The sequence below is a fragment of the Dendrobates tinctorius genome, unplaced genomic scaffold, assembly GCF_039654945.1.
Source record: "Dendrobates tinctorius isolate UK_male_01 unplaced genomic scaffold, ASM3965494v1 ptg000038l, whole genome shotgun sequence".
Classification (NCBI taxonomy): Eukaryota; Metazoa; Chordata; class Amphibia; order Anura; family Dendrobatidae; genus Dendrobates; species Dendrobates tinctorius.
The window spans coordinates 10,355,465-10,382,407 of record NW_027361706.1 but is presented as its reverse complement, the minus strand read 5'-3'; the positions used below and the strand labels follow the sequence as shown (position 1 = coordinate 10,382,407).

The window sequence follows — 26,943 nt, the reverse complement described above, 5'->3', positions numbered from 1 at the left end:
TCTTGAACTTTTAGGAATAGTTTTCAGCAGGCTCATTTTCATCAGAGGCAGGATTACAATGAAAGGAAACGCTTCAATATACCGCTAATAACACAGGGTCCACCAATCACAATAGGCGATGTCACAGCTGACCCTACTCTCTCCATTCACAATAACCTTTGCCCAGGCTCATTAGAGCCTTCAGTACAAAAGATAGGGGCGAAGTCTGTTCAGTGTGGCTACATACATGTGTTGTTTCCTGAAACAGGAAGTTAAAGTCTCAAAAAGCCCCAGTAATCAGTGTTAACATTGCACGTTTTCGATTATTTTTAATACAGATTGTAATATGTAAAAAAATAAATAGACAATTTAAAGAAAAAAAGTACATTTAACATAAAAACCTGACTTAAACAATAAGTCAATTTCTTATGATAACTTCCCTCTTCTTTTTTAGATGACCTTAGGAGCATACCAGATCATACTTGCCAACTTTTCAGGAAAAGCATGCAAGACATGTGTTTGTTCTGACGCCTCCAGTCACACACTCACATCTGTTGCCCAATTCTCGCCCCCACCGTCATCCCGAATGAACAAACCTCCAGAATACCTGGTTTCTAGGAGGTTTTGGGTAGATTTGTTAGGGCCCACGAGATTTGCTCACTCTTCCAATTGTCTGGGTGGGGATGTCGTCTTATTCTAGGTTTTTCCCATATGTTCCAGGAAAGCAGGCAAATATGGTCTTGACACATTATACAGACCAAGGTAACAGTACACACTTCTTAATCATTGAATTCAAGTTTATAATTCAGTCCAATTGCACCCGGTGTACAACATCTGGTCCCTCGCTCCGTGTGTATACAATCTGGTTCCTCACCGTGCCGTCTGCCTTTACAAAAATGTGCCAATGGCAAAGAGCTCACTAACTCCACAACTGCAGAGTCCCGACCTTCTTCAGGATAAAACATGAGTACAAAAACTGTTCCCCCTCCCGGGGCTTCATGGCATGGGTTTCCATGGTTGAGCAGTTGAATGCCGCCTTATATCGCCAATGTCATGTGTCCAATGGTGTGATGAAAAGTGAAAACCCATGGATTCTGGAGTGCTCTGTGAAGTCATGGATCACATTTCTCCATATGGCGTCTGATGGATGAGTCTGGATTTGGTGAATGCCAGGAGAACGTTACCCGCCTGACTGCATTGTGCCAACTGTACAGTTCGGTGGTGGAGAGATAGTGCAATAGAGTTGGTTTTCAGGGTTTGGTCTAGACTCCATTGGTTCGAGTGGAGTGAAATCTTAATTGTTCTGCATACCAATTAGACAATTGTAACTTCCAACTTTGTGGGAACAGTTTGGGGAAAGCCCTTTTTTGGTTCCCCATGACTGTGCCCAGTGCACAAGGGCCATACCGTGCATATGGTTGATGAGAGTTTGGCGTGGAAGAACATTTCTGGTCACAAAGAGCCCTGATCACACCTTTGGGATGAATTAGAATGGAGATTGTGAGCCCGGCCCTCTCATCAGTCCAACTTCATAAATTCCCTTCTTGATGGGGCAAACATTCCCCACGACACCCCTAAAATCTTGTAGAAAACCATCCCAGAATAGAGGAAGTGGTTATAACTGCAAAGTGGGATTACTGCCTTTGGATTTAGAATGAGAGGTCGGAAAAGTTCACCTAAGTTGAAATGTGAATGTGTCTCACTACCTTTGTCCTTATAGTCCTCATTCTGCAGCATATCTAGACTGACATACCATTCCAGACCTAGGAAAGCTACATAGAGACCGCCATATGTATTATCATCCACCAAGTATCCAATTTATATTTCTAATAATGTGGCAGAAGTCACAAAATGACGATGATAGATGGATCTGGAATATAAAAGTTATGTATATAAGGCAGTAGTGTCAGTTCCCCTTTTACAATCTAATGCCTCTGTACACATGATAAAGGTCCAGTATCAGCGGTCTTGTGATTAAATGCCTGAAATTAATTCTTTGTGACCAGTCCCTTTACAAAAGTATGTCAGAAATGTGCAGATACAAGGAATTGTAAATCTTCTTACATATTCCTCGTCCCTCCCACACGCGCATAGAGTCTTCAGAAAATTTGTGGCTAACCACTGTCAACCTTACTTCCTTCTGTAGTTGCATTTGCTCTGAGTAACTCAATAGCTACCGGAAGGACTGAACTACAGAGGAGATAATCTGAGCAGAGACGATCTGAAGAGTTTTGTCTCATTTAAAGGACTTAAAGCGCAGAAATTAATAACGAACACGTAGGCGGAATGCAAATGACTCCTTCTCATACCATTAAAGCGGATTACATATTTCATACACATGGCTGCGTGCACAATGGGAATGATAAAGGGCACCAAGGTGACTGGAGAGTTTTTTTTAATGATACTTTCTGCAAGAGGTCATGTCATAATGTTCTTACACCAGCCGTGGCGACTTATGCAACATTATCAAAATTATTGTACTGGATGAGGATGATATTGATCAGACTGATGATGAGTACATAGAAATCAAAACACTATAAAATAGTAAACCTAAACGGGGTGGTCCGATACTTATGATGCCCTTTATAAATATCTATCTTTAAGCCTTAACCACTTTTGTAAATTTGCTTTATTATTACATTTTCTACTATTTTTCCTTTCCTACTAATTCCTATATATGACTTCTTTTTCCTTTACATTCTGTGATGTTTCAGGGCAGTCTCAAATGAGACATCACAGGAGGATGACCCTGAAGTCACTTCCCCACAGCGTTAATCACCGCCCATGGAATAGGACATCATAAAAGGGCAGACTTACCCTAGCTTTGTCACTGCCATCCCTGGATGAGGTCAATTTCAGGGGAATATGATGGAGAAGTGATGATAGCTTCAGTGTCCGCCGTCCAAATCTTCAGTGACCGCCAGCACACTCCTGACCCCACTGCATGCATCTACGACGGCCGCCCCCACAATCTCTCCTAACACTGACATATCCCTGAATTCCCCAAATTGAGAGGTCATCAGGGTGCAGTGATAGAAGCAGGGTGAGTAACAGAAGAACAGCAGTGCCACCCTCTGATGACTATTCGTTTGAGTGCGGTTCAGCTGTCATTCACATTCCTTCCATCACCGCCATTTCTTTCCCTGAATGGAGATGTCATCAGGGGTAAGTGATAGAAGCAGGATGAGTGACGGCAACGTCGGCTCATAACTTCCATCACGCCGTGAAAGGAATCGTCATCAGAAGGCTGTGCTGCTATCACTCACCCTGCTTCTATCACTGTCCCCTGATGACGCCTAATTTCAGAGAAAAAGATGGCAGCATCAGAAATAGAGACTGTGGCAGTGGTGACTGGAGATGCAGGCGGCGGGCAAAGATGTGTGGCGGTGGTGACATCCAGAAACAGGACATCACCAGGGGACGGAAGTGACAAACTGAGGTTAGTGACTGCATCGAAGCTCCCTGATGATGTCTTGTTATGGGGAGGTGATAGAAGCTGTGGGGAAGTGACTGCAGGGCCGTCCTCCGGTGACGTCACGTTTCAGACTCCTCTCAAACAAAAAGTCACAAGAAGTAAAGAAAAGAAAACCGATATAAGGATTATTAGGACAGAGGGAATGGTAGGAAACTTTATAATAAGGAAAATTAGAAAACGTATCAAAAAGAGCCACCACAGGGCCAAATAAGTTTCTTGAGCAAACTAGACAAGAAATTGTGTTGCTGATCACCACAGAAAGTGGAGTCAAAGCAGAGTTTCAAAATAATCTGTTCCTTTATCCCAATGCATAAAAGGAATCTTTTACTAGATTTTTGCTACCCTGTGTGAGAGCAGAGGCCCAAATTCCAACTCTGTGTCACTTACTGGGCTGCTTGCTGCAGTTTTCATAAAATCACTGATTTCTCTGCTGCAGATCTACCAGTTCTCTGAATGCTGATCTCTGTGTAACCTCGCCCACACCACTGATTGGCAGCTCCCTGCATACACTGTGCATAGGCAGAAAGTTGCCAGTCAGTGATAGAGGTGGCGTTATACAGAAGAGGATGATTACATGGCTGCAGGTTTACTAATCCTTGAGTGATAAAATTACTGTTTAAGAGGTCATCAAAACTATAGTAAGCAGCCCAGTAAGTGACAACACTGGAATCAGGGTCTCTGTCTTTACATAGTGATGCTCTTTAATTTAAAAAAACAAACAAAAAAAAACTGGATAGAAGAAAGAAACAAGTCTGGGCCATTTCATGTCAGGTAAAAATGTAGTCCACGGTTCACCAGACACCTTTGTGATCCCCCACATTAAATTCGATGAATAGTATTGTTATACAGACTGTTTCACTTATATAAAATAATAATAATTTAAAAAATAAATAAATTTAACGTTATGTCAAAATAATTCCGAGACATTAAACACCAACCTTGAGGTTTTTCTAGATTTGACTTCCTGATTGGATGAGCTTTTGCCCGTGGCTTTTTTCCAGGTTGCGGAATACATGGTACCGGGCTCGTGTGCGGAACTTTTCCAAATGGACTTGATTCAACATGACACTTCACTTGGAAAGTGGTATAGCCACAACCTGGAAAGACAAGCAAATAACACTTGATTAATTGGGGTAAGAAAATGCCTAAAACATCAGTCAATAAATACTTTTACCAATTAATCACTCTCCGTAAAATGGGAGTAGCAGTTCATGGTCGCCCCATGTACCTTTCCCATAGGTGTTGTCAACCTACATAGCGTCACCACCTATAGGCTGCAGGCTATGTGCACATGGAGTTTTTTGGCTCTGCGGATTTTGTAGTAAAAGCCCCATATAAATCCGCAGGACTAAAGTCCTGCGGTTTATCTGCGGTTTTGCCCTGCGGTTTTACACCTCATAATGATAAGGTGTGAAACTGCAGCGTTTCTGCACTAAAGAATTGACATGCTGCGGATTGTAAACCGCGGAAAAATCCGCAGCATGTGCACAGCGTTTTCCAGTTTACCATTGAAAACAATGGTACTGTACAACGCACCTAAATCTGCTGCGGACCCCCAGCTGCAGAAACGCTGCGCATCCACAGCAGAATCCGCACCGTGTGCTCATAACCTAACACTACCAAACAATTAATTTAATTAACTATTTAATTAATTTGGTGCATCTTCTCAGAGGTGTGCGCCTCGTCAGAAATCCTACTCCAGTCAGGGAATGGAGTATCATTTCTGGTGTGAATTACTCCACTTAGGCTGGTTTCACATTTGCGTTTTTTAGCGCTGGAAAAAAACGCATATGTGCGCATGCGTTTTTCCCCTATATTTAACATGGGTGCGCATACCTGCGCGCTGGCATGCGCATGTATGCGATTTTCATGCGCTGCGTTTTTTTGGGGTGTGCGTTGGTATTTTCCAGACGCAGCATGTTGCATTTTTTGGCCCTGCAAAAAAGCGCATGCGCACATATGCGCACGTTTTGCGCTAAAAATGGCCATTATAGCCTATGGGTGCGCATATGTGCGCATTGGCATGCTTATGTATGCGTTTTTTTGCACAAGCGTTTTTTTTTTTTTAACCATGGAATTTAGGGGTTTGGGTTAGAGTTAGGGTTAGTTAAAGGGGTTTAGGGTTAGGGTTAGGGTCAGGGTCAGGGTTAGGGTTGGGGTTAGGGTCAGGGTTAGGGTTAAGTATGGTTTGGTTAAGGGTTAGGGTCAGGGTTAGGGTTAGGGTTAAGTATGGTTTGGTTAAGGGTTAGGGTCAGGGTTAGGGTTAGGGTTAGAATTAGGGTCAGGGTTAGGGTTAAGTATGGTTTGGTTAAGGGTTAGGGTCAGGGTTAGGGTCAGGGTTAGGGTTAGTTAGGGTTTAGGGTTTGGGTTAGGGTTAAGTATGGTTTGGTTAAGGGTTAGGGTCAGGGTTAGGGTTAGGGTTAGGGTTAGTAAAGTCATGGTTTGGGTTAGTGTGAAGGGCCACCTAATGTTGAAAAAAACGCAAACGCGGTAAAAACGCACTAAAAACGCATACAAACGCATAAAAACGCTGCGTTTTTTTCATGCATGCTCATAAAAATGCTTGAAAAAAACGCAGCAGTTGTATGCTTTTGTATGCGTTTTTTCAATGTGTTTTTTTGCGGGAAAAACGCGCTGCAAAAAAAAGCAAGTGTGAAACTAGCCTTAAGTGGCACAAATTTTGAAGATTTCAGTGGGCAGCACCACACTCTGTTCTGCTCACGCTCCGTCCAATTTGGCAGAGCTGTCCGAGACTGGTGTGAAAATGCCAAAAGTCACAATTTTTTGCCACAACTTTGCGCACTCCAAAATTTTTTTCGATTTTTCAAAAAGGGTTTTACTCCAGAAAATTTTTGTAAATATTTTGCTAAATCAGCCCCTAAATGGTTATTCATGAGCATCTGTATGAAGGTTGCCCTCCACCTTAGAGTTGTTGGCCAAATGTTGCCTTTATACACATGCTAGACATATCGGATGGCGGCTTATCTCCCTTGAACACAAAGAATCTCGCGCCGGAGCATAAGTTGGTATGTGTGCAATGTGTAAGAGGACAATCACAGGGTGGCCATTTCACAGACAAAACCCAAGAAGGAAAAAAATGAGTTTATATCCTATAGTAAGTAAATAACTCAATAGTAATAGTACATGCAAATCATATAGGGTACTTAGCTATCACTATTTTCCTCAAAAAAAGCAAAAAAGCCATCCTACCACGACAAGGTGACCCAGTCGGGATAGTCCTATCATTAGTAATAATACCTAACCTTTATATAATCATAATAGCTAAACACTGAGCCGAGCGTGTGAAAAGCTAAATGAAAAGGAGAAGGCAAATTGAATGGTAAACAGAATTCTTTTTTCAAGAGTAAAATAAAAGATTTCTGCAAGTGAATAGGAGCGCATTCAACAAACACTGGAATAAAGGCTGACAAATAGCACAATGCTGCACAATACAGACAATAAGATACTTTCATATAAACAATGATCGGGGATAATAGGACTCTGGCAAGTGGCCCAACCTTAAATAAAAGCTCATGGTAGTAAATGCTCTTAAAAAGGTTTTTAGAAATTAGATTACGTTTTGTTTAATTTAAAAAAAGGACACCATTTTTCCTTGGTTCAGCCCAATTTTATACAAGGATGGAGCGGCACTAAATAAAATATTGACTGTCTATATGGAGTAGAAGCTATAGATGGCTATAAAGTCACAGAGGAGCCTTATAAAAGATTCATCACTGGATAAAAAGTTTTATGCAGCTTAACTTTGTCTTTACAAATGGAATTTTAGGATTGATATATAGGTTTGTTAGTAAAACTGCTGTATCATTTAGTGCCCTTTCCATGATTAAGAGTCCAGTAGGTGGTCCTATTGACTGCTCTTTCCTTGCTTAAGAGTCCAGTGGGTAGTCCTATTGACTGCTCTTTCCTTGCTTAGGAGTGCAGTGGGTAGTCCTATTGACTGCTCTTTCCTTGCTTAGGAGTGCAGTGGGTGGTCCTATTGACTGCTCATTCCTTGCTTAAGAGTCCAGTGGGTGGTCCTATTGACTGCTCTTTCCTTGCTTAGGAGTCCAGTGGGTGGTCCTATTGACTGCTCTTTCCTTGCTTAGGAGTGCAGTGGGTAGTCCTATTGACTGCTCTTTCCTTGCTAAAGAGTCAAGTGGGTGGTCCTATTGACTGCTCTTTCCTTGCTTAAGAGTCAAGTGGGTGGTCCTATTGACTGCTCTTTCCTTGCTTAGGAGTGCAGTGGGTGGTCCTATTGACTGCTCTTTCCTTGCTAAAGAGTCCAGTGGGTGGTCCTATTGAGTGATTGACAGATTTTCCTGTAAGAGGGTACATCACGAGATACAGTAGAGGTCTATCACTAAGTAGGACCACCCACTGGACGACCGATGGAAATGGAAAAAGCAGAGATATAAATGAATAAAATAGAAACTATACTAATTCTTAACTAGTCAAAAGAAGATATTAATCTGCTCAGCTGCTCCTCCTCGATGTCTTGCTCCCTGTAGAGCAGAAAGCAAACGTATCGGGATTTTATTCAAGCAGAATTTGTATGCAGCATTTGAAATGTGTTTTCCATGTTTTTTATTAATACATTAGTTATACAAAAGTATCCAATCCAGAGGTTAAAAACCTGGAAACAATATGGTACCCACTATATTTCACCTGGTGGGAAATGGAGAATCTAGCCAGGAAGGCTTAACCATCATTTTGTCTTGTTTTTTTAATAAAATCAATAGAAATAAAAAAAATTTAATATATCTTAAAGGGGAAATCTGCTTCTTTCTCCTCCTGGACTCGTCATTCATTATGCAAATTCTGACCTCATTAGTAATATGTGTCTTCAGCTACTACAGGTTCTCCCATTACTGAAATAGAAGATGACAGTTGGTGCTCATGAAGTTCTATGGAGTACCATAGCAGTCGTTTCAGGGGAACTTGCAGCAGAATGTCTGTGTCAACCTCTAGCTCCGCCTCCTCCATAGAATCTTAGAAGCACCAACTGTCATCTCCTCTCTCAGTGTTTGGAAAATCACTGAATAAACAATGTGCCCATAAATCGAGAGTGAAAGATCAAGCCAGGAGGAGACAGAAGAAAATTTAATTTGATAAGAAATTGCTTATTTTCATGTACACTATTGATTTCTGAAATAAATATGAAGACGGCGGTGACACTAAACTCTGTAGGAACGGCCTCACATTGGTGTCTATACGAGTGAAATTCAAACATATAGACAAAAATAAATAAAACTAGAAAAAAAAAAACAATAACTGCGCGAGCTGCACTGTAACATAATGATCATGAGCAGATGATGAAAGACATTTGGTGCTAGGCAGTTGGCTCAGTGTACAGCTATATTTTCAGAATTTCCCGAAATGACTCCGATCACCGTTTAACCCTTTATACACTACTATTAGCTTTTCCTGATTTTCGGAGACATATTTTAATAGATACTTTAATTTTGTTTTAAAAGTCTACATTTGTTTACTTGTCACCTTTCATACTATAAATAAGGCTCCTCTAGGACTTAAACATTGGCGGACTATCCTTGTGATCGACCATCGGTGACAAATTATTAATGGTTGGAATTAATCTTCAGATTATCGGTTAACAGAGGCACTTTGGCTCGGCCATTGGTGCTGCCGCTCATCAGGACCACAGAGTGCCGTCGTTTGAAGTTTTATGTCCTAAATCAATAGTCCAATGAAAATAAGAAACTTTGTTATTTCTCTTACTCGAGAAATCAGCTTCTTTCTCCTCCTGAGCTGCACATTACTTCCAAAAATTCTCAAAACATGGGAAATTCGGTATTCACTGAAGACAGATTTTAGCCATTACTGACATAGAAGACAGTTGGTGCTCATAAAGTTCTATAGAACATTCAGTAGAATGTCTGTTTCGGCTTCCTCTCCATAGAATTTTAAGAGCACCAACTGTCATCTCCAATATCAGTAATGGGAAAGTCTGTCTTCACCAATTACCGTACACATTTTGCCCTTTAATTGAGAGTAAAAGATCAGTCCGGGAGGAGAAACAAGCAGATTTCTTATTCTCATGTGTACTTTTGATTTAGGAAATAACGATGGTACTAAATAAGACAAGAGGCAGCATCAGGCATAGCCTCCAGTATGGATAAGGAGTGGAGATGGCCGGGGTACGTTCCAAAGGTTGAACCTACACACACAAAAAAAAAAAGGGATAGGCAATCAATGCTTAGGTCACGAAGAATCTAATTAAAGCTAAAGACCACATACAGATGGCCTCTAGATTGGTGCAGACCATGAATCATATTGAAAAGCATGTGTAAGAGTGGTGGACCGTGCTGCTGTGTTCCTACCCCTGAAGAGACCAATCGCATCAATATTGTGTAATGTGAACAGGGTCATGCGTCTCTCTGCCCGTAGTGTGATATGGTGTAGTAGAAGTATTGTTAATGTGAAGTATAATATGCATAGTGTGTGGCAACATGTTGGTAATGTATAACGTTGATAGTGTACAGTATAAGGATAGGACATAATTTAAGGACAATAGGTTGTTGCAGGATAGTAACTAGTTAGATGAAGGTATAGGATGAGATACAAGTAATATTTGGGACAAGCCCACAGTGAGAGGGGCTATTGCTAATGAAAAGCAGGCACTTCCTAGTAGAGACTCAATTAAGGAAGTACAGTAGCAATGTCAAGTTCAGGGGCAGTGGGCTGCTAGGGCCAGCATGTACCCATCATAGCGGACAGTGGGAGGCCATACTGGAAACCCACGCAGACATTCAGGCAACATCGAGCTCAAGGTCCAGCATAGGGCTAAAAGGGCACCTCGTGCCTTCTGGCACATAGGGGAAGAGGGACGGATCCCAGGTGCACTACTGAACTGGACAGGAAATCCCTGGGGCTGACGGGGCCAGTGGGCATAGAGATAGTCCAAGAGGAACGGATGGCAGCGCTGAAGATGTGTTGTGCTAGGGAAATAAGGATCAAGAAGTGCTGTGCCCTTTCCTACATGCTACAATTTGATGAACTTGAGCGGTCCAGTAAACTTCTGTTTGTTGCAATGAACTTTGCGTCCTCCGAGTTGTGCACGGCGGCTCCTGAAGATGGAGGATCGGAGACAACGGATGAAACTGCAGAGTAGATCATAAAGTATAGGGAACCATATCATAAAGCTACCATGTCTGCCTTATTGCCAAATGCTGCCCTCCTATAATAAACCCTGCACCGTGGGATCAAACACACTATGCATTTTATATCTCAAGATGTTACGACCCCAAAGTAAAGAACCGGTTGAGAATGTAGAAACTGATGAGACCATGAGAGAGGTATTTAGGTCAGAGGGAAAGAAGCTGCCTTCAGGATCGTACAATGAACTTTTCATATACAGCTCCATGGCGCGGTCTGGACATTGCTGCTGTATCAGGAGACGTTTTTCTTAATCTTCAGTCTACAAAACGACAGGAATGTGCATAATAATGTGACTGCAGGAAAAGAAGAATCTGCAATGTTCAATCTTACATCTTATTCCTCGAGGATATAAAACGGTATTTAATATGGAGATTCTTGGCCGTTTCGGGACCCGATGGCACAAGTGTTTAGTGATTCTAAGGAACAAATATATACAATAGAATATAATACAAAGTGACAAAAATATATTGTGACGGACTCAGCTCCTGCTAAGCCCATTTTTTGAGTGGACCCTCTGGGTCGTGGCACCCACCCACCAAGGGCGAGCTGACCTTGGGAGAATCCACCCCCTATACAGGGAGTGTCAGGGGCAAGACCAAGGGGGTGAGCCACCACGACTGCTGGGACCAGACGGCCGGCTCAGGGGACACTATGTGAGTGACTGACGACCAGGGACAAGCAGGAAACCAGACAAGACAAGAGGTAAATGCAAAGTATCTTCATTGAGAACTTCAGGATACATTCAGTGCAAACGTAAAAACAAAACGTGCAGGGTGCGTGCATGGGCACGCCAAGGTCCATAGCATAGCTCGTGCCAGGTGGCACGCCTGGGTACGGGTAAGGCACAATGGCATCGGACTCCGGACCGCTGGCAACGATTGACATGATCAGGCATCAGGCTTCGGACATCAGGCCGCAGTCATCCATCTTACGATCTCTGGCAGCAATCGGCAGGTTCCGGGCATCCGGCAGGCAAACCAGGGTTCAGGCAAGGAGGCACGACAGATATCCAGGCGTGGTGCGAGTTAAAGAACATACCAAGATCCGAGGCTAGGTGCGTGTGTAGGGGACACGCCAAGGTACAAGGCTTAACCAACGAGACAGGGCGCATGTGTAGAGACATGCCAAGGCACAAAGTAACAAGCAAGACAGGGTGCATGTATAGAGACACGCCAAAGCATAGGATACAAGACAGAGTGCGTGTAGAGACGCCAAGGCACAAGGTAGGACGCGTGCTAGGAGCCACGCGGGACGCACACCTCACTGGCCAGTGCACACGGCTGTAACGCCAGCACGAGGCACGACTAAGGCACAGGAGGCGGCAAAGGAACCTTCGTGCTAGGAGCCACGCCAGGTTCAGGGCAGGGTGCATGCTAGGAGCCACGCCAGGGTTCAAGACAGGGTGCGTGCTAGGAGCCACGCCAGGGTTCAAGGCAGGGTGCGTGCTAGGAGCCACGCCAGGGTTCAAGGCAGGGTGCGTGCTAGGAGCCACGCCAGGGTTCAAGGCAGGGTGCGTGCTAGGAGCCACGCCAGGGTTCAAGGCAGGGTGCGTGCTAGGAGCCACGCCAGGGTTCAAGGCAGGGTGCGTGCTAGGAGCCACGCCAGGGTTCAAGGCAGGGTGCGTGCTAGGAGCCACGCCAGGGTTCAAGGCAGGGTGCGTGCTAGGAGCCACGCCAGGGTTCAAGGCAGGGTGCGTGCTAGGAGCCACGCCAGGGGGCACGCCACACTGGCCAGTGCACACGGCTGTAACGCCAGCACGAGGCACGACCTTGGCACAGGAGGCGGCCAAGGGGAACCCACGCCGGGGTTCAAGACAAGGACAAGGCAAGGAAGAAGGTACGGAACACAGAGCAGAACATAGGCAGAAACAGAGAATCAGATCAGAGCAAGAACAGAGCTAGCAGCGGAGCGTAGGCCGAAGCCCAGAGCCGGGCCAAGGAAGAGCCTTGGGACTAGACTTGGAAATGAGCACTAAAGAGAGGAGAAAATGGTGTGTGTGCCAGAGAGCACTACAGGGCGCCATAGGAGAGAGCGAGGCAGAGCAAGCAAAGAGAGAGACCATAGGGAGGAACACAAGGCAAGGAATAGCAAGGCAGAGAACACAGGGAGGACTACAAGTCAAAACATGACAAAGACAAGACATGGCACAAGACAAAGGGAGCGACCAAGCAGACATACAGCCCTGCAGGGAAACAACACAATAATCAGGCCCTGAGCATAGGGAGGGGCGGTCTGATATAGGGCATAGCACCTCCTCTTCTGGGTCAGGGCCAGGGGAGAACTTCCAGTTCAGATGCCCAGGACCACAGAGTGCAGTCACATGATCAGAGTTCCAGACATGACGAGATGATTGCAGAACCAGCCTATGCTGGACCATAGGAAGAACATGATCAGGGATCCTAGACATGACGAGATGATCACAGAAGGCAGAGCAGAAACGCAGGCATCTTGCAGCCCAACAGTCATGAGGTGAGTGTGCACACTGCTCTAGGGAACAGCAGGATAGCAGACATGAGATGCGCGTGCACACCGCTCCAGGGTCATGAGGCAAAACAGGCATGGCGGACATGACATATATAAATAATTTCTTTTAGTGTTTCCTCCAATGAAATGCAAAAATAACCAAACCCCAAGTGTTCAATCAACTCCAGTGACAACTCTCCCCATAGACCTCAGCAATTTATTTTTAAATCAACGCGATTGATCATCAATGCCTTTTTGGTGCAGAAATGATGGAATTCTGCAGTTCAATTCCATCTAGATTGACAGAGAATCTGTCAATCCCTCCAAAAGCACATAGATGCATGCAGGTCTTTGAAATTTAAATCCATTCACACCTTTATAGCTTCTATCTGTTGCTGCAATGTCAAGAAATTAGAATTTTCGTTCATATGTAAAAGAGGCAATATGTGCTCTGGGTGCAGCATAGCTTTTAAATAAACACTGCATTCTGAGGTTATGTTTCATGATAACATATGAGCTAAACATGGTGACGTCATTACCTTGCCCCTATAAGAAACCATGAATCCGCCTACAAAGCTACCGCTAATGGCAGCTGAATATCACAGACCTATGTTATCAGTGTCACAGTGAGGGGTCATTGCATGACCATTTACCTACCTCTCGGTAGACACCGTTCATACCGGTAAAGCTTCATTTCCTATAGTGAACTCTCGCTGCTCATTACTTTCGACACAAGACAAGTAAAGAATTACCCGGTTGACCACTTCTTATTACTAAGCCCATCTTGTAAAGAAAGAAAATGGATTTTACAACAGTGTCCAATTAGCTGCCCCAACCGTACTGGCCGCGCAGCGGCAGGTTAGATCTCACGGCGTTACAATGGGTATGTTCCAATTGCATTAATTGGAATACGGTGTTTTTGTAGTGGTAAGAGGCCGAATTATTCTTGCTTTGTGGGGATGTTACAGAAGCATTGTATTAATACACAGAGAACCAATTATTTTCGCTTTTTTTTTTTTTAATTACTTTTTTGGTCTTGTTTAAAGAAAGCTCCTTTTTTTTGTCTTAGACTTTTTTGTGTGCCTTTTTAGAGCAAATATAAAATTAGACTAATGTTTTACTCCACAAGGGTACCCCAGCACAGTTTTTTTTTTTAAAGTGTTGCGATTTTTCAAAATGTAAAAAATGAATTCGGCTAAAACATCTGAATAACCAAAACTATGCTGATAATGCAAAAAAAATAAATAAACATAAAATGAAATAAACAGACAAAATCATGTAAAGTTAACGGTAATAGTAGGCGGCGTTTTAAGTTTGGAATCAATAGTAAACATAAAAATAAGAAACCGTAATGGATTTTATTTGCAAAATCTGATTCTTTTTCCTCCTGGACTGATCCTTTCACTTCCAATTTAGGGGTAAAATGTGAAAAAAATCTGTCTGGAGAAAGTAAAAAGCTTTCACATTAGAGATCTTAGATGACAATTGGTGCTCATAAAGTTCTATGGAGGGGGAGGAGGAAAAGGAGCTAGAGGTGATTGTAAACATTCGGCTGCAAGTTCGCCTGGATTGACAGTTACACTTAAAAAAAAAAAAAAAAAAAAAAAAGTTTAAAAATGTAACTGTCAGTTCAGGGGAACTTGCAGCAGAATGTTTGTTACTGCTACTAGTTCCTCCTCCTCCCCATAGAATCTTAAGAGCACCAACTGTCATCTTCTAATTAATATAGAGTTTACAAAGTGAAAAATCAGACCAGGAGGATAAAGAAGCAGACTTATCAGATAAGATATAAACCTTTTTTCACGTGTACTATTGGTTTGTGAAAAAAACAAAACTGTTACGGTTAAAAAATGGAGCTAATTAGATAAAGATTAAAGTGGAAACATAAAATTATCTAATATAACATTGTCTAACCAAAATTGGTTGTATCAGGGCCAAAGATTTTGAGCTCAGTGAAACATAATGACAAACATTGTGTTGATGGAATAGGTCCTAGAACATTAAAGGGGTTCTCCACTTACGGTAAATATTTCTGAAAAGGAAAAAAAAGGCAAGCGTGGCTTGTGCACTGAAAAGAATATCTGTCTCTTCTCTGCCCTCAGTTCAGTGCCAGTTTTGGCCCTTTTGGGTTTGTCCACCATAACTACTTAGTCTCAGTACGCTGGGGCCCCCCAATCAGGAGAGTGGCTTCTGGAGTTCTTTCTAAGTACAGCACAAACACCGCCACTATATTCATTGTATATGGGACTGAAAAAAATAGTCGAGCGCTTTAAGCCAACCATCTGCATCAGTACTATGGCTAATCAATGGAGCGCAGGGTCGTATGCTTGATCCTCATTAAATTCTAAAGAGTGGACTTACAAGCCCCTTTCTTTAAGGCTTTCCGGTGGTTAAGTGATACATTTGTATGCTGAGACTACACGCCAAGTGTTGACAAGTAAAAAGAGTATCTGTCACGAAATTTCAAATACGAATTGAAAACTTTACCAAGTAGATCTCTTGGACCTGATGAAACTAGTGTAATTACTTTGAAAAGCCATGTGAGAATGGCTGTACAATCAGGAGCATTTTAGGAGTCCAATTATGAGAGAGCTCATGAGTTTCATTGTATTCAGTTTCCGGCATACACAACCTGACAGCTGCAGCTTGTACTGAGCAGTGTGAGATCTCAGCAGCATCAGGGAGGAGGGACCCTGAGGAGCAGTGGTCAATTAGGCTAGACAGGTAGATACTGCATTTTACACTTTCAAAATGGATCATATAGCCATTCTATTATGGATTTCCAAAGCAAGTACACCAGTCTTACCACGAATGCATTCAAATGACTGAGATATCCAACTTTGAGGCTGGAATTGCAATGAACCGTCACAAGAGAAGGAAAAATCAGCTCTGAAATCTCCTTTATGGGATTTGCCCATGCAAATACCCATAATCAAGTTATTTGTTTGTACCATGCCGTTAAGGGAGGAAAACTAAACCAAACCAGATATGGTTTATAATGTCAAAATTTCCCTAAATCTGTACTAAACAATTTATTGGTATGTGAGACAAAAAAAGAAGGCAGCTTACAATGCCCATCGTTTGGGTGAAAGCCCCCATAGAACATGGCGTAGATTACATCTGATCTGATGGAAAAACAAGCGGTAATAAGGAAATTCTATTGTGAAAATTTACCAGAATGAGAAAAATGTAAACATTTGTGCAGGGAAATTTTCACAATGTGTATAGAAAAGAGACAAATATGCAGTTTAGGAGACAATGCGTCCTTTCACAGCACTTCCAGATTAGTAGGTTGAAGAGGTGAACTGGTCTCGAAGCATATAGTTAAGTGATCTGGGAAGAAGTTTTGTTAAATGTGTGCAGAACGTTGTATGTCTTCCATAAGTCTTTACACCTTCTATTCTAGACTGTTTTGGAAAATTCCCTCCTGGACACCAAGAGCAAACAGACTGCAGAGCTTCATGCCGATAGTTTAAAAAAATACAGTATAATGCTTTACAACCAGGTAATCCCCCCCTCGACTTATAATGCTTTACAACCAGGTAATCCCCCCCTCGACTTTCTTAGGCTATCTGATAATTCTTTAAAGCAGCAGAAAATCCAAAGATATCCTTCTTTGAGAACATGAAAGCTTTATAAAGCCAGATCCTGGTTGTCTATCCACAGGTCTAATGATCCAGCCAGATCAACAGGGAAAATAAATAAAAATGAAAACGCCATGAATGGTTATGTTTGTATTAAGAATCATTAAAAAAAAAAAAAATTCTGACATCGGATGATCAAGATATCGGATCCCATAACATTATGGACACTTTTAAAAACTAACATCAGTTTGGTGTAGAATCACCTGATTTTGCCTAGTTAAATTTGAGAAGAAAAATCGATTCTCCTTGTGGACATCCTCTAGGAGGAACTCTTGATGGCTGTGTTCACTAGGAAAAAAGCATGGGTTAGAACACATGCAATAGATATATATACACTAGACTGAAGTGGTGCATGGTACTTTATACAATATAGGTGATATACATCTGCAAAAGGAATGGATGGACATTCAGAAAAATTGTGAAGACCAAAAGGAGAAAGCCAAACATGTGGTCAAGGATAGGAAAGGAACAAATATAAAAAGCAAAATACCTTTATTGATACAAAACTTGTTAGGAGGTAACACCGTACACGAGGGTGCACACACGATTAAAACTAAAACACACATATGTGGTAAAAACGTAAAACAAACACCAGAACCACGACGTGAAATACATGTCACATAGGTCCAATTTTTAGGTAAACATACCGCAAGGTAAGTATCTATATAAAATCATACCATGACAATATATATACCACAATATTCAGAATTGAGAGTCCTCAGTGGTTGATACCTTTTAATGGCTAACTGAAAAGATGGTAACACATTGCAAGCTTTCGAGACTACTCACGTCTCTTCATCAGGCATAGAATAATACAAAATCTGAAGAGTCACATATTTATGCACAACACAGCACAGAAAAAATGCAATAGATGAGACAAGTGACGTGAAGCAGAATTATGGTTATGGGAGAGGGAGAAACATAAATATTGGACCAGTTCATAGATAAGGAGTCCGGATATTTTATTGTCCTCTGATTGGGATCTCCTAATGTGCTGTGATGCCCCCACAAGGTCTTAGGAGCAAATTCCTTAATTGATGTAAAAAGACATAAATCCATGTGACACATTCATTCCAGCATTTAGAGTGTCAAAGGTCATCATAAATTTATACTCACAGACTCTTCTCTCTCTCTGAGATGTGAAGTTACCTTTCAATATTGAAAGATAACTTCACATCTCAGAGAGAGAGAAGAGTCTGTGAGTATAAATTTATGATGACCTTTGACACTCTCAATGCTGGAATGAATGTGTCGCATGAATTTATATGATTATGGATTCGTCAGGGCCTGTGGCGGCTTTCTCCTTTTGGTTTTCACAGGATAAAAGCATGTAAACTTGTGTAGGGGGTAGATAGCGACTGTCACGTCCCTGCCCCTGAAGAAAAGAATTGCATCAATGTACTGTAATGTGAATAGGTCTTGAGTCTTATGTAAATATTGTGTAATGTAAATTGTAATGTATTGTAATATAGAGTTTGATAAGAATTGATGATGTGTTCCTGTATAGTGTGCAGTAATGTAAGATAAGTAATGTAATATAATGCAATGCATTGTGTAAGGTAGAGTATTATTATAAGATGTTTTGTAAGGAAGTTCTGCACAGCAGCAAACAGCAGGGTCAGAAGTAGTTAACTATTGGGACTAGTCCACAATGGGAAGGGTAAGTATATATATATATATATATATATATATATATATATATATATATATATATATATATATACACACACACATACATATATATATATATATATATATATACACATACAGTGGGGAAAAAAAGTATTTAGTCAGTCAGCAATAGTGCAAGTTCCACCACTTAAATAGATGAGAGGCGTCTGTAATTTACATCATAGGTAGACTTCAACTATGGGAGACAAACTGAGAAAAAAAATCCAGAAAATCACATTGTCTGTTTTTTTTTCCATTTTATTTGCATATTATGGTGGAAAATAAGTATTTGGTCAGAAACAAAATTTCATCTCAATACTTTGTGATATATCCTTTGTTGGCAATGACAGAGGTCAAACGTTTTCTGTAAGTCTTCACAAGGTTGCCACACACTGTTGTTGGTATGTTGGCCCATTCCTCCATGCAGATCTCCTCTAGAGCAGTGATGTTTTTGGCTTTTCGCTTGGCAACACGGACTTTCAACTCCCTCCAAAGGTTTTCTATAGGGTTGAGATCTGGAGACTGGCTAGGCCACTCCAGGACCTTGAAATGCTTCTTACGAAGCCACTCCTTCGTTGCCCTGGCGGTGTGCTTTGGATCATTGTCATGTTGAAAGACCCAGCCACGTTTCATCTTCAATGCCCTTGCTGATGGAAGGAGGTTTGCACTCAAAATCTCACGATACATGGCCCCATTCATTCTTTCATGTACCCGGATCAGTCGTCCTGGCCCCTTTGCAGAGAAACAGCCCCAAAGCATGATGTTTCCACCACCATGCTTTACAGTAGGTATGGTGTTTGATGGATGCAACTCAGTATTCTTTTTCCTCCAAACACGACAAGTTGTGTTTCTACCAAACAGTTCCAGTTTGGTTTCATCAGACCCTAGGACATTCTCCCAAAACTCCTCTGGATCATCCAAATGCTCTCTAGCAAACTTCAGACGGGCCCGGACATGTACAGGCTTAAGCAGTGGGACACGTCTGGCACTGCAGGATCTGAGTCCATGGTGGCGTAGTGTGTTACTTATGGTAGGCCTTGTTACATTGGTCCCAGCTCTCTGCAGTTCATTCACTAGGTCCCCCCACGTGGTTCTGGGATTTTTGCTCACCGTTCTTGTGATCATTCTGACCCCACGGGGTGGGATTTTGCGTGGAGCACCAGATCGAGGGAGATTATCAGTGGTCTTGTATGTCTTCCATTTTCTAATTATTGCTCCCACAGTTGATTTCTTCACTCCAAGCTGGTTGGCTATTGCAGTCTTCCCAGCCTGGTGCAGGGCTACAATTTTGTTTCTGGTGTCCTTTGACAGCTCTTTGGTCTTCACCATAGTGGAGTTTGGAGTCAGACTGTTTGAGGGTGTGCACAGGTGTCTTTTTATACTGATAACAAGTTTAAACAGGTGCCATTACTACAGGTAATGAGTGGAGGAAAGAGGAGACTCTTAAAGAAGAAGTTACAGGTCTGTGAGAGCCAGAAATCTTGATTGCTTGTTTCTGACCAAATACTTATTTTCCACCATAATATGCAAATAAAATGAAAAAAAAACAGACAATGTGATTTTCTGGATTTTTTTTTCTCAGTTTGTCTCCCATAGTTGAGGTCTACCTATGATGTAAATTACAGACGCCTCTCATCTTTTTAAGTGGTGGAACTTGCACTATTGCTGACTGACTAAATACTTTTTTTCCCCACTGTATATAGGCAGAGATGATTCCTCGATGTAGTTGAAGTTGGAGTAGTAGTAGAACTAATGTGTGATAAGGACTGGCATCTAGTCCGCAGGCTGACAAGGTCGTATGCATTGGGTGACTTGTGGCGGGAGAAGAAAGAGACTGGTCTGAAGATAAACCACAGCTCGAAGATCATGTTAAGTATCGGACGAGAGCAACAAGATGGCTGGAGACCGACCGAGTGGCCCTAGCCTGAAACAATTGGAGTACAGAATAACTGACCAGGCCCCAAGGTAGTGGGTTGTGAGAGTAGTCAACTTCCGAAGCAGGTTGTCCCCAAGCGTCTGTGAGCACAAGGCTTTACTCCGGTCATCATGGGACCAATAAGGAGACTAGACGTGGAACCGCTCGAAGGGGGTTTGACTGTCAGGAACTGTACTGTTGTGTTGGGCTGAGTTGTGCTGGAACCAGTAACATTGGGAACAACACAGTGGGAACTGAAACTCTGTCTGATGATGTGCTGTGAAACTGGATCATATTTGAAGTTATGTGCCCGCTATTCCGTGTGTAAAAGTGTAACTGAGGAACTGTTGGAACCGTTAAGTAAAGAGTTAACATTTAAGATGAACTGTTGGTTTATCGAGTTGTCTTATGGTCCTGGCCAGCTGAGAACAGCAGCAGCATACTGCCTACATCAATACACAGCCCACACCAAGCCAGGACAGTGTCTTCCATGTAACGAGCAGTGGTGTCGGGAGTCAGTCCCTCGCTCATGACTAGCGCCCGTGCTACATTACTCGCGCCCGTGCTACATTACTCTTGCTCTCCCCCAGAAAGATAACGCTCAATTATCATCCATAAGTGGCGTCCCGATAAGTCAATGCCAATCTCTAAAAAACTGTGAAGCACAACCTAGGTTATCAGCCAAACTACGTTCATCTGTAGATTACATTGTATGGACCATGTATCTGTCCAGTGTTACTGAATTCAAGACAAATCAATGAGTTCAGATTTGTCATTCAGTTCTCTTGTGCCTCCTTCTGCTTTTACTCCAGGGGTGGCGCCACTCCTTCATTGCAGTCGGCGTGGGGCAATAATGCAGCAGTTCTAACTAGTATTCTGGGACTTTTTTTTGAACCATCCATGTAGAGAGCATGTGGGTTCATTCTGCATGTTTTTCTCATTAATTCCCTGCTTTGTGTCTTGGATGGGGCCTTCATTGTCAGTTATACGTTATACCTGAACCCTGGTTCTGTCCCTGTACCTCTGCTGACACGATCATGTGTGTTTTTCAATTGCTGCTCTCGGACTATTTTGACCTTCTTTGCTAGGCCTGACAATTCTGTTCTCTTTTCTTTGAACCGGCTTATACTATCCATTTCTGCCAGTTTCCAACACCAGCCAGAAGCCACTCCATGGACACAACCCATGGGGCCATCTCTGCAAGTCCAGATTCTTGTACTCGAGTAAGAGAGAGTGATGACCAAAGTTCCTCTGGAATCTGCTAGATGGAGTGGCTTGTGTGTAACTATCAGGCTACCATTAACAGGGCTACTTTACAAGTTTGATGAAGCGCATTTTCTATTCCTCATGACTGTGCCCTTTTGCAAAAAGTAAGGTCCATAAAGTCATGGTTTGGAGAGTTTACTGTGGATGATTACATCTAGCTGCACAAAGCCTGGACCTCAACCCCATCATACACCTGTAGGATAAACTGAAATGGAGATGGTGAGCCCGGCCTTTCCTCCAACATCAGTGTCCGACCTCACAAGTTTTCTTCTAGCTAAATAGTCAAAGATCCATAGACACCTCCAAAATCTTCCAGAAAGTCTTCCCAGAAGAGTGGAAGATGTAATACTTGCAAATGAGTAACTAACTCCATACTAATTCCTTAGTATTTAGAAAAGACAGTAGAAAAAAAACCTTATGGAACTTCTGTCTGTAGAGTATAGTACAGACTGGAGTTTTTTCTCCTCGTTGGTTCTTACCAAATTGATTGTGTGTTTTGCACACTGAGAGAAAACGTTGCAGTCGGTTAGTCAAAAACATCTGGGTCAGAGGTGCAGAATAACTGGGAACAGGGTAATAGGCATGAATTCCTATATTTTGTACTGTAGACAGGCAAAAAATAAAGAAAGGAGGGCACATAGGATAAGTACTGGTAACAAAGGAGATCCACCAAAATTAAGAGGGTTCACCTTGAGCGGTTGCACCACACCATGGAGCCAGTGTTGTATCCACAACTGAGCTTGCTAAAGAACAAGACCAATTTGTAATAATTTATCCCAACTAAACTCCAAAACCGAGCTGGCACAAGGTGAATAAAAACACTTCTTTATTAAATTCTCAGTGCACGTAGTCTTCCTGGGCTCAAGGGCCCCTTTTTCAGGTGGCAGATCCCACCTTGCACCAGGTCTGTTTTGGAGTTCAGTTAGAACCACCCAACAAACGCTTGGATTTATTTGATACCGTCAACTCAATCTGTCCGGTAAGACAGAAGCACTTCTAAGGCTTGACCTACACCACAATTATTCCGGCACCACCAATCGATGGCCCGTTGAGCCACTGAAGGTTCAGTAGACGATTCAACTTTTTGGTACCTCAACATGGTGACCTTTTTTCTACTCAAAGATGAAATAAAGAACATTCATTTTCATCGATCTCTCACGCATGCAACTCGAAGCTCATGCAAAAATTTCACAACTAGAATCAAAAAGCATAGCCTATCGGTTAGCCGCACTCATTAACCCTTTACTGCAAAAGAACCAACTATCTATGTAACAAAAAATTAATCTTTGCCAACACCACTTGTTATTTTGTAGCGTTCCTATTTTTTTTTCTATGTTAAGCTCATCATGATCTCACTAATTAGATGTTCTTATTGGATTCTCAATCTTAATTAGATTATTTACCTCCTTCCCTTAGCAACAGCGGCGTTATTTGGAGCGTGCAGGAGTAAAATGAAATGGGGAAGGAAATTAAACTCTTATTTGTCAATCGTTAGGGCTATGACAGTCTGTCGCAAAGGAACATCAACCCACGTCTAGATCATCATGGTACACGAGGTGATCAGTCACAGATTCAGCGACACTTCGCTTGACAGCCCTGCTCGCTCACGCTCCAAACTGAACATTTGTCACACAATGATGTGGCCTGATCATCATTACACAACGTTATTGCAGTCGGGAGGTAAAAGGTAGAAAGAGGTTTAGATTGGTTACTAGATTTTTCACCATGACCAGCAATCATCACCTTGAGTTATCTGCCGGGCACTAAAAGGAAACGTATCAGAAGACGGATATTGTCGGATAGTGTGTGCAGAAAAAAAACACTTTTGTCTTTTACTGTTTACTATCATTTTTGTCGGTTCTTGAGATATTAACACTTTTGTTTATGGCTTGCTGCCTTGGAAACCGACCACCGTTGCTAGACAGCAGAACACGTGCAGTGTTTACAAGCAAGTTTCCATTGATCTTGTAGGACTGTTTTGTAGCTGGCCAGGATCGTTTCATACTGGTCACAGTGACTCCTACTTTCTGCTCTGTGTAGACAGCTTTTCATCAGTCACATTATCTTCACAGACAGGGTTACAATGAAAGGTAACATCTCTACATACAGGAAACAACACAGTATCCACCATTCACAATAGGAGATGGCACAGCTCACCTCTCTGCCTCCCTGCACAATGACCATTGCCCAGATTAGAGCATGCTTAGATAACTTTTTTTTTTTAACAAATAGGGTTTGCATCAGTATTGCTCCTAGTGTCCACCTGCGGAACAGTAAATAGGAGTTTAAAGTTAGACCTAGGGCTAGTGTAAAAAAATGCAATATTTCACCCTTCTTAAACTGCTAAAAATTGCTGTAGTGAAAAAAAATATATAGTATATATATATATATACACACACACACACACACACACATATAATATATATATATATATATATATACAGTGGGGCAAAAAAGTATTTAGTCAGTCAGCAATAGTGCAAGTTCCACCACTTAAAAAGATGAGAGGCGTCTGTAATTTACATCATAGGTAGACCTCAACTATGGGAGACAAACTGAGAAAAAAAAATCCAGAAAATCACATTGTCTGTTTTTTTTTCATTTTATTTGCATATTATGGTGGAAAATAAGTATTTGGTCAGAAACAAGCAATCAAGATTTCTGGCTCTCACTGACCTGTAACTTCTTCTTTAAGAGTCTCCTCTTTCCTCCACTCATTACCTGTAGTAATGGCACCTGTTTAAACTTGTTATCAGTATAAAAAGACGACACCTGTGCACACCCTCAAACAGTCTGACTCCAAACTCCACTATGGTGAAGACCAAAGAGCTGTCAAAGGACACCAGAAACAAAATTGTAGCCCTGCACCAGGCTGGGAAGACTGAATCTGCAATAGCCAACCAGCTTGGAGTGAAGAAATCAACTGTGGGAGCAATAATTAGAAAATGGAAGACATACAAGACCACTGATAATCTCCCTCGATCTGGTGCTCCACGCAAAATCCCACCCCGTGGGGTCAGAATGATCACAAGAACGGTGAGCAAAAATCCCAGAACCACGCGGGGGGACCTAGTGAATGAACTGCAGAGAGCTGGGACCAATGTAACAAGGCCTACCATAAGTAACACACTACGCCACCATGGACTCAGATCCTGCAGTGCCAGACGTGTCCCACTGCTTAAGCCTGTACATGTCCGGGCCCGTCTGAAGTTTGCTAGAGAGCATTTGGATGATCCAGAGGAGTTTTGGGAGAATGTCCTATGGTCTGATGAAACCAAACTGGAACTGTTTGGTAGAAACACAACTTGTCGTGTTTGGAGGAAAAAGAATACTGAGTTGCATCCATCAAACACCATACCTACTGTAAAGCATGGTGGTGGAAACATCATGCTTTGGGGCTGTTTCTCTGCAAGGGGGCCAGGACGACTGATCCGGGTACATGAAAGAATGAATGGGGCCATGTATCGTGAGATTTTGAGTGCAAACCTCCTTCCATCAGCAAGGGCATTGAAGATGAAACGTGGCTGGGTCTTTCAACATGACAATGATCCAAAGCACACCGCCAGGGCAACGAAGGAGTGGCTTCGTAAGAAGCATTTCAAGGTACTGGAGTGGCCTAGCCAGTCTCCAGATCTCAACCCTATAGAAAACCTTTGGAGGGAGTTGAAAGTCCGTGTTGCCAAGCGAAAAGCCAAAAACATCACTGCTCTAGAGGAGATCTGCATGGAGGAATGGGCCAACATACCAACAACAGTGTGTGGCAACCTTGTGAAGACTTACAGAAAACGTTTGACCTCTGTCATTGCCAACAAAGGATATATCACAAAGTATTGAGATGAAATTTTGTTTCTGGCCAAATACTTATTTTCCACCATAATATGCAAATAAAATGAAAAAAAAACAGACAATGTGATTTTCTGGATTTTTTTTTTCTCAGTTTGTCTCCCATAGTTGAGGTCTACCTATGATGTAAATTACAGACGCCTCTCATCTTTTTAAGTGGTGGAACTTGCACTATTGCTGACTGACTAAATACTTTTTTGCCCCACTGTATATACACATATATACACACACCCCTATGTATATACATACACACACACACACATTATATACACATATATTTTTAGCAATTTTAAAAAATGCCAGATTTTTTTTTTATACAGGCTAGTTTTTATGTTAAATTATTTTATTATTTTGTTTTTATTTATACATTTTCAAATATTCATTTTCCAATGATATATCCCAGTTAAAAAGGTGTTGTCATCAACGACCACTTGTTTCATACCTATTTTAAGGCATCTGGACATCTTAAAGGGAAATCCCCCCCCCACTTGGAACCTCGGCACTTACGGTAATAACTAAAATTAAGACCCCTTGAAAAGTTGTTCTTGCCCTGGTGGACTGGCCTTTCCAGTTATTATAGGTCTGACCATTTATTTGGTTGGTATATACGGTAGATGGCTTCTACTACAAAGAAATTGGCCCGCCTGGTCAGAGATTTGACGCTTACATGGGCTGTAATTTGCAAAGAAGTTTTCCATCTAGCCCATAATAATCCCAACAGCCAAATCCAAAAAAAAAAGTATTGAACACTCTTACTGAAAAGTATTTAACACTACATACAAAAGCCTTTGTTGGTGATGACAGCTTCAAGACGCCTCCTGTATGGAGAAACTAGTCTCAGGCATTGCTCAGGTGCAATTGTGGTACATTCTTCCACACATACACTTAACATCCTGAAGGTTCTGTGGACTCCTATGAACTCTGAGCTTTAGTTCCTTCCATACATTTTCTTTTGGATTCAGGTCTGGTGATTGGCGCCTCCATTCTAGCAGCTTTATTTTCTATCTCTGAATCCAATTGAGAGTTTCCTTGGCTGTGTGTTCAGGATCATTGTCTTGCTGAAGTGTCCACCATGATTTCATCTTCATCATCCTGGTAGATGGCTGCAGAATTTTAACAAGAATGTCTCAGTACATTGTCAATTCAGCCATCTTTCTATCATATGACGTTTGCCAGTGCCGTATGCTGAAAAACAGCCCCACACCGTGATGATGCCACCTCCAAACTTCACTGTTGGTATGGTGTTTTGGGGTGATATGCAGTGTCTTTTGGCCTCTAAACATGGTGTGTAGCATGTTATCCAAAAAATCAATTCTGGTTTCATCTGACCAGACTCTATTCTCCCAGTATTTCACAGGCTTGTCTAAATATTGTTGAGCAAACTTTAAACACGCTTGAACAGGCTTTTTGTTCAGCAATGGAGTCTTGTGTGCTGAGCGTGCATACAGGCAATACAGCATTGCTCTCTTTGAAATAATTGTAGTTGCTTATTCCAGGTCTTCTATATAGCT

General features: G+C 42.1%; 1 protein-coding gene across 2 annotated transcripts in view; it reads right to left on the bottom strand.

The window, feature by feature from the left end:
* The window catches only part of FGD3 (FYVE, RhoGEF and PH domain containing 3), a 325,835-nt gene that overhangs the window by 125,004 nt on the left and 173,888 nt on the right, over positions 1-26,943 (bottom strand). For both annotated transcript variants that reach the window (XM_073574191.1, XM_073574190.1), the window contains exon 3: positions 4,393-4,551. In XM_073574191.1, the coding sequence (XP_073430292.1) occupies positions 4,393-4,551 (159 nt within the window). The remainder of the gene's footprint in view (positions 1-4,392; positions 4,552-26,943) is intronic.